The sequence below is a fragment of the Papilio polytes genome, unplaced genomic scaffold, assembly GCF_000836215.1.
Source record: "Papilio polytes unplaced genomic scaffold, Ppol_1.0 DF823691.1, whole genome shotgun sequence".
Taxonomy (NCBI): Eukaryota; Metazoa; Arthropoda; class Insecta; order Lepidoptera; family Papilionidae; genus Papilio; species Papilio polytes.
This window is the reverse complement of record NW_013525513.1, coordinates 3,887,199-3,896,524: the sequence shown is the minus strand read 5'-3', so window position 1 is coordinate 3,896,524 and position 9,326 is coordinate 3,887,199. Positions and strand designations below refer to the sequence as shown.

Here is a 9,326-nt window from a genome sequence, read left to right as displayed (position 1 = left end):
ATCTAACATAGAACGTAATAATTAATTAAATTCGCGTTCTCCATTATCCGGACAATCGAAATGGTTTAACGTAGATGTCGATGGGGTTGAGAACAAATCGATTTCCTAATGGCCCTGTGACCACCCGGCCCCGTCGAGATTGACTCATTTGCACTGCATTACATTACCAACTGACACGCTCAGCCACTCTCATCACGATCATAATCAACGGAAAGCTTTGCTAAACTCCTTGCTAAGATTTGCTACTGACCACAAACCTAGATAAAAACTCATGGAATTTAATGAAAATTGTACAAGGAAATGGTTTTTGAAGGGGCGCTGTAATAGTATAGGAAAACATACAGCATGATTCAGATTTAGTGAACTAAGTTACTAACAAAAGGTAGTAAAATTTTGAAAAGATTTATAAAAAAATCGTAAAAACACTAAAATTGTCTGTTGGATTCGTCGTATATAACGTACAATCTAAATATCTAGATTGGTCTAAATTCAATGTTCTGAAATCGGTATGCCGTATGGCCCATACACTGATTTATTTATTACTAAGTTCAATAACCCACTCATGATTATGAGGTCGCCCGTCTCGTTCTATCTAGGCGGCGAATTCGTTACACATTTTTAAATTGGCACGCACGGTGTATTCTGTGAACCAAAATCACAATACTAACAATCTAGTACTTTGAAACACTAACCACGAATTTGATTAACGTAAGGTTTTTTTACATTTTAACATTAACATTTTACTACCCTCCCATATAAAGATTCGGCTACATAATTCATATCTGTGCTTACATCCTTTATGGAATAATAATCTTGCCAAATATTAAGTATAAAATAGGCGTTTATTAGTTGTACTTACTTATTGTAACAAACGCATCGAATCTTCATTCTATCCTATTTGGTTGAAGTTGAATGTGGTAGAAAAATGACGACTTCCATTTATTCCTTACATGGTAATGTTCCTTATTGTTATTTATTGCGTCGTAAATTAATAACTTCTAAACAGAATGTTTAATACAAATTAAACGTTCCAAAATGAAGCCGATTTTGTATATTTAGTAGGTATGAGATTCACACTCCAAGATACGTTTTTACAATTTGTTCCGCAAGAGACAAACTGTTGAACTTATGCCTATGTGTGGCTTTGGGCTTCCTGGATTTATGTCTCTAGGTATAACATATTTTATTGTGTAGTAGACATTGCTCATTTTATTATTGTATGTTTAGAATTTTTTAATGATTCAACTCCTAATTGAACTTTTCTTCATATTTATACAGTCAATAGTCACATGACGAATAATTTAAAAGATGCCTTGTAAAAAACTGAACGAAGTAGGCAAGCAACCAAAATGTAGATAACAAATAGGTATATTGAAAGGTGATTGTCCTAAACAAAAGTATTCGCACGTGCAAACATTAGGGGCGCCATCTTACTGCGTATTTCAAAAACACGAAACGTGCTTGTTTGTTACTCGTTGTCAGATAGATGGCGCTAACAGAGACCGAGGCAGATGTGCGAATCTGCGAATTGTGATAACAAAAATGTCAAGGCCAATGTTAATAATTTATTGTATTACTTGGTATTGCTAGTTTTATTGATAAATTACATTGTATTTAACGTAATTATTATTAATACGTATTAAATAATAAGGCTTTACCATAGTATTTCATAAATTCCGTTTTATTTTTCACATCTCATAACCTCAATTCGGTATCTATGGATTTTGCACGAAAAACGTTTTAGCTGTTTTTAAAGAGTATGTTATTAATTTTACTATTCTAAATGATAGAAAATACATACTCTCGGGTATTTAAAACACTGAATGAAAGAATATTTACAAAAAATACGCTTGTCTGGGACAAACACAATTTGCAAATTTTAAATTTAGCGCCACGCTTAGATACGAATGAAGTTCGCGTTTGCGAATACGGGCCGATTATGATGTGAAAGATATTCCGAAGGCCGTGAGGTGCCGTGAGTGAACACGGAAATCGAGATGTGTGTGTGGTCAAAAAGACAGTGCAAGGTAGGGGTCGGGTGGCGTTTGTGATGGCAAAATTTTTGCAAATGGTGAGTTAGGAATTATTGACTTTGTGAACAAGGAAGTTTATTCTGATTTGTGTTAGTGAATTAATAGTGTGTTAGAGAAAATTTCGTTGATGATTGATAATTTTAAGATACCGAGATACGGGATCGGCAAATGGCGCTACGAATAGCTAAAGTTGACACAACTACGCGTTTAGAAATCCCGTTTGTCCTTCGATCATCAATTTCAAGGCATGCGGGATGTTCTGTGATCAGTACAATAATAGTGCATCTACAAATTCCTGAAAGCACGCGTTGATTAGCAACTGGCACATCCAGCTTGGCGATTATAACGGTGTCAGCATGTTGCGATTTTTTTGGCCAGCGGTACTACTTTTCTAAACTCGTTTTATAGAGGCGGCTAGTGGTTTTCGCGTCCCGTAGGGTCGGTGGCCCCGCCGTGTGTCTTCTGGAGTTAAATTACATAATGTAGGGGTCTCGGTTGGAGCATGCAACAAGTAGATATGTGTCGGCGGGCTAACTGTCAATGTTGAGTACAGTAAGCTCGCTGCCCGCGGCCCGCGGCCCCTATTAATTCGAGCCGCTGATGTCACTTATCTTTGCGCTCTACTATCTAAGCCCTATGGCCGCAATTTTTTTGCACATAGTGGCTTTAATGTGTATTTGATAAACAGCGCACGTGTCTAATTACCCAGAGGATTTAAATATTACCAAGGTTTATGATACAAGTATTTTAGTCTTCAACACAGCATTCCTAACTTTTGAATTTTATTAAAATTTGATAATTTTCTGTGGCGCTTTTTGGCGGTAAATATACTGTGTTTAGTTAAAATGTGATTGTTTACAGCACGGTCACTGACATTAGCACCCACAATGGACCAGCAATTCTGTTTGCGCTGGAACAACCATCCGAACAATCTGACTGATGTGCTTGCAAGCCTTCTCCAGCGCGAGGCACTCTGCGATGTCACACTTGCCTGTGACGGGGAGACAGTCAAGGTAAGTTAAATTCATTAAACTAACTTTTAACTCTACTTTCATAACTGTACATAAGGGCATTTAATTTAATTTTTTAAATAAAAATTTATCTCCTCTGCCGGAATACCAGAAAAAAAAATACTATAATTGTATTTCCTCTTTTACTATTTATATCTGTTAATTATTTTGATTTTTCATTGATCTTTATATTATTTTCAGTATAGCAAAAAATTAATAGAAAGCTTTGATAGATGCATCATGTATTTATTTATTTGTGTTTGTCATGTTGATACAATGCTTGCATTCATGAATTAAATATATTATGTTGACATGTTAGAGCAGCTGTTTATTATGTCATAACAAATTGCATACAATAGTAAACAAAGTTGAGTAACAGACATAATGCATCTATAATTCAGTTTACATTTAAGCTGTTAATTCATAAATATGAATCATTCAATCAATCAATTTACTAATTGTATTATTTCTTCATTTCTTAATACTATAAAATGAATTCTTAAAAAATAAGACAGTGGAAGTCAAAACTTATAAAATATCATAATCACTAGTAATTTTGCCTTCATATGAGCCATTAAATCAAGGCAGACCACATTGTATATATTCAAATATTTGCTAATTCTGCAAGGTTATTTTTACACAAATTGTTTTTTGTTGTGTCGTCTTAAAATCTTGAGTATAATTTGCATAAACTACAAAGGTTGTATGCTTTTCAAGGGGAATAATTGATTTTGTTAAGGTCTGATATATTCTAGTTATGAATTTAAAAAAACTAATTATAGCACACTTTTATTATTAAACGAAAGGTCAAAATTGGAACAATTATTATAATTTTATTTTAGAAACAAGTTTAGAAATATAATTTTGTAATTTACATATAGATGTAAAGATTCATATCTCAATGGTATTGATCTATTGGTATAGGTCTAAACTCAAGAAAGACAATTTTCCTATTCAATACTCACCTATACATTACAATATTTTTAAGTCTAAAATCTAAAATTGACATTTAAGACAAAAAAAGATCCATTTAATGTAAAAAAAAAAACTATTTTTAGACATGTACACTTCATATTTCATACTAATATTGTAAATGCGGAAGTTTAGATGGATGGATAGATGTTTGTTAGAGTTTGTAGACTAAACGACTGAACAGATTTTGCTGAGATTTAGAAGATAGCCCGGATTAACACACAGGCTGCTTCCTTTTGTTTTTTTTTTTAATTACAAGCAGACAGAGTCGCAAGCGAAAGCTAGTATTAATATAATTTTGTGTCTATGAAACAGATATATGAAATTTTATTTTATGAAATCCATTTAAGGCATTTTCTCCGGTGTTGTTATTTATTGGTTGTTATAACTTAACAAATTATTACTTTAACTTATTAAAATTCACGAATGTTGAAAGTTTGAAGTTTTATGCTAATAAAATGCAATTTAGTTTGTAGGTCGCCAGTGCTATTCACTGCCTGTATGTTAGGTAGTCTGCATAAGAGCTGCATGTTGTTAACTTTCTAATTTTTATAACACTTGTTTGTCTGGTTTTAGGGTCTAGAAGACCAATCCATTGCATATCTTTTGGCAGACTGAATAACCCACTTTATCAGTTTGTAACAGTTCCTTATGCATTTAAATACCAAATCAATTTATAACAAACTAGCATTCCGCCCCAGCTTCGACTGGGTGGCTAAGAAAATGTCTTATGTCTTTTCTGTCATATTTCAATGAATATCAGTAGTAGTCTATATATAACAAATATTGTACATATTGTTAAACATATAAATAATTGTACTATAGTACAGTTTTAATAAATTCATTTAAATATAGATAACAATTCCATATCATAGTAATGTTATAAATGTGAAAGTTCTGATGTACGGATGGATGGATGTTTGTTAGAGTTTGTAACCTAAAGGGCTGAACGGATTTCGATGAAATTTGGTATAGATGTAGAGGATAGTCTGGAAGTACACATAGGTTACTCACTTTCGTTTTTTTTAATTCCACGCGGACGAAGTCGAAAGCGCAAGCTAGTTTAGAAATAAATATCAATCATTTTCTCTATAACTCCTTACAAAATTTACTACTACTTACCTTTGGAATAACAAAAGTAAAAGATATTAAAAATCAATGCCATATAGTATGCATTTTAAATATGTACATAACCCTTATTATGCGATGACTTTATACCCCACTTAGACGGGTATAAGGTGCAAACTGTAAGCATTGTGGTGAACTGGAGAATGGCCACAGACCAAGGTGGAAGTAACTCAACCAAGACAAGGCCCACAATGGGCTGTAGTACTAAAAAAGAAAAAGAATTATATCCATGCATTGTAGTTTGAAATTTTAAAAAGGGAATGTCAAATGTGTTTTTTTTATCATAGTTACACAAATTTTATCAGTCTATAAATAGATGCATAGATGTGTCTAGACTACACAGTTCATTATATGTTCAAATTCAAACTCATTAAATTACATTTATTTGTATATAAGATTATTTTATGTTAACTTTATTCTCCTATATTAACATATGTAAATACATTATATCGCGAGTTGTACCTAGCTGACGCCCGCGACATTGACGGCGGGAAATAAAATAATGGTACACAAGTTTATGGTTTATTTCAGGCTGTAATATAAATCCTTACCAAATTCCATTAAAATTTAGGAGTTAGGTGACAACTTATCTATATCCATCCATCCATTTGCATTAATACATATTAGTAAGTAAAATGTAATAGCCTTAAGAAAGGAGGATTCAGATATCACGGCTGATAGAGATGTATGGAAGAGCAGCACATACTGTGCCGTCCCTCCTTAAGAGATAAGGGCAAGTGGATGATTAGTAAGTAAAATGTAACAATTTGTTCCAGGCGCACCAGACAATTCTGTCAGCATGTTCTCCATACTTTGAGACCATATTTTTGCAAAACTCTCACCCGCATCCCATAATATTTTTAAAAGATGTGCGATTCTCAGAGATGAAGTCGCTCTTGGATTTTATGTACAAGGTAATAATTATCCAAAAATATAAATAAAATCAAGAATAATTTAATGTTTTAATTAATTAATATTGAATTATTTCAGGGTGAAGTAAATGTTGGCCAAAATATGCTACCTATGTTCCTAAAGACTGCTGAAAGTTTACAAGTTAGAGGTTTGACAGAAAACAATACACTAAATCCTAAGGTAAATATAATTTTACAATTGTAATTGTTATTATTTTAGTTTATGTTTAAATTTATTATTGATGAGTTTAGATTTGTTGTTCCAATAGTTTAAATAATGCAAATTGTTAAATGCACTGCTTAAAGGTTAATTAAATCTGATATTATGATAATTTGTATCAACAACATTTAGATAAATTGATCAAGAAACCAATACTTAAGTTAATTTCATGTCTATGCTGCATTTCTAGCTTTTACTGTACTGTTAGAAATACAGTTATGCTGTAAATGGAACGCGGATGTATTACGTATATATTTGCATCCTTCATTTTTCTTAATAAATGCAGCTCAACATATTCGATCGTCTTAGTAATTAATTATAAGCGCATTAAGGAATTTTCTCTTGTTGACGCGCCATATTTTCTCGTGGCCTTGATATTTGTGACAAATGATAAGCCAAGTCTGCCAGCTAGTGTCGCGAACACGTGCACCCTTTTCTATGAACTAGTTTGCACAAACCGGTTTATTTGCAAGCGTTACGCTAAATTTAAAACATTGAAATTTAACGAAATTCCGTTGGACGTGTCTGCGAGTCTTCATTATAGGTTTACAGCAATCTAATGACATTGATAGTTCAATGAATGGGAAATATTCCATTTGTAATTCTCAGAACGTATACCTTTGTAAGACATATTTGGCGTTCAACCACCTTTAAGTCCATTTAAATGTATTCGTTGGTTATCATTACATACACTTGTATATCCTAATAATAATAAAAAAAAAGTTTACCGTGAACAAAATATCTACAAATTAATGAATGAACGCGTCAAAGTACAAGGATTTTCTTAAATTTCCTAATAATAAAGGTAAAGTATGTGGACGTTTCCCGTTGGGCCGATTTTGTATATCCGATCGGCCTAATGGGAAACACGAAGTCTAATTTAGATTACGTCTTAAGTTTGGCATAGTAACTCTAAATAGGTGACCTAAATAATTTACTCGACATATGAAAAAATATTTTTTTCAAATATTGGTAGTTCTTGAGATTAGCGCGAGCAAACAAACTTCAACTTTTTACTATGTAGATAATAACACTATAGTACATAGATAGCGTATTCCGCGTAACACTTGAAAACATACATTAAAAAAATTAACAAAAAATTTAAAAAATTATAACAGTTCGGAAATCCTGCAGAATACAATTTTATGTAAGCGCAAAGCTACAAAATCGTGTATTGGTACGTTAAATAGGAATAAAATCTGCGTAAACAGGCGACTTAAAATTTACATTCCACCAATACGAATCTAATCTCTAGGAATGTTTCTAATGTTGAGAGTAACAAATCAATGCCATTTGCCGTACTTATAGGAAACAATATATTTGATTTTCAACCTGTATCTGCTGAATTAATATTGTAAATAAAAGAGTAAGTGATGATAATATTACAAGACTAACGGCAGATAGCGTACGAGATAAATAAATAGTGTTTTTCCTCTTGCGAATTTTAGTACTCACTAAAACACCGTTAAAAAGAATAACAATAAAATTAATGACACAACGGAACTTCTCCTAAAAGTCTGAATGAATTATAATAAAAGAATTTTTAACAGTAAAAATTTAATTTAAGTTACATTGGTCACTTATGGCGCTATCAACTTGGAGGGATTTCACCTATCCATTAACAAAAACGGTATAAACGTTTATGTCAGAATTATGTAAATCAATGCATATAGCTATGTAGAAATTATTAGCCTATCTATTAATTTTACACACTGTTCCGTCTTAATTGCACTTTATGGAAACATATCACATCAATTTTGCAAATTGTCTTGAATTACGATTATAAATCTTAGTACAAGACTATCGTGTACTTTTCCTCGAAAATGTGATTTAAAGAAGAAAAAATATAATTTTCAGTACTCATTTATCTTAATGCAAAAAATAAACATTGGATGTTTCATATTGTTCAGACGGAAGAGAGGTCGACGCCATCAGTTAGTGCGGAGAACTTGTCTCGCGGTGAGTTCGCGAGCCCGCCCGCCGCGCACGGCGGCAGCACGCCGCTGCCCGCGCCGCCCGCGCCGCACCCCGCACACCCCGCGCCCCCCGCACCGCCGGAGAAGCGGCGCAGGAAGAACTCCTCGCTGCCACGCGACGACGACATACCATACCGCCACTATGAGGTTAGTGCAGCACTAATATTATAAATGCAAAAGTTTGTATGGATGGATGGTTTGTAGCCTAAACAGCTGAACGGATCTAGATAAATTTGGCATAGAACATAGTCTACTATCTTTTGTTTTTTTAATTCCACTCGAACGGAGTGGGTGTCAGCTAGTATGTGATGTTTTCTGTACTATTTAACAATTCGATGATGTGATCACTTATGTCCCTTTAGGATCCAAGTTATAGGAACCTAAAGTTTTAAACAGATCAACAATGTAGAAAAGATTTTGATAAGTAAAGAGTTTAAAACTATTATGTCACCTATGATGTTCTAGTAGACATAACTAAAACAATGTTATTGTGACCGGTAGTCATTGCAACGTGTTACAATCCTCATCCTATTTGTTTGTGTTTTTATTACTTCTGTTGTTTTGTCCAAAGTATCTCAGCAATCGTTCAATTTACCTCTACATTATTAATTAGCTTACGATCTTTTGTAAGGATTGCTGATAACTGCTAATTTGTTAGACACGCCTCTCGGCAAATAGGTAAAGTGTTATCGTCATGCGAAGTCTATATATAATCATGTTTTTGTAATTCAGCATATGAAGTACTTTGAATTGTTACTGTGTAGTACTGATTAGTCAAATATAGTTCTGTACTTCTATACTAATACAAAAAAGAAGAATTTTTTTTATATATTTGTATGTATTATAAATTCCTTAATTCCGATTCCTTTTTAAATTCTTTCACCAATAAAAAGCTATCTTACTTAATATTTTATTTTTAATTTAATAATATTTTAAATACGAAAGTTTGGATGGATGGATGGATGTTTGTTAGAGTTTGTAGCCTTAACTGTAGAACGGATCTCGATGAAATTTGGTATAGATGTAGAGGATAGTCTGGAAGAACACATAGGGTACTTTGCGATTTTTTTAAATTC

The 9,326-nt window shown here is 32.9% G+C and overlaps 1 protein-coding gene across 1 annotated transcript in view; it reads left to right on the top strand.

Annotated features, from left to right (window-relative positions):
* Positions 1 to 1,796: 1,796 nt before the first annotated feature.
* Positions 1,797 to 9,326, top strand: part of LOC106104066 (sex determination protein fruitless) — a 9,621-nt gene continuing 2,091 nt past the window's right edge. Inside the window, exons 1-5 of the mRNA XM_013284004.1 lie at positions 1,797 to 2,071; positions 2,895 to 3,046; positions 5,920 to 6,057; positions 6,134 to 6,235; positions 8,185 to 8,397. Coding sequence (XP_013139458.1) covers positions 2,921 to 3,046; positions 5,920 to 6,057; positions 6,134 to 6,235; positions 8,185 to 8,397 — 579 coding nt within the window. The 5' untranslated portion in view covers positions 1,797 to 2,071; positions 2,895 to 2,920. The remainder of the gene's footprint in view (positions 2,072 to 2,894; positions 3,047 to 5,919; positions 6,058 to 6,133; positions 6,236 to 8,184; positions 8,398 to 9,326) is intronic.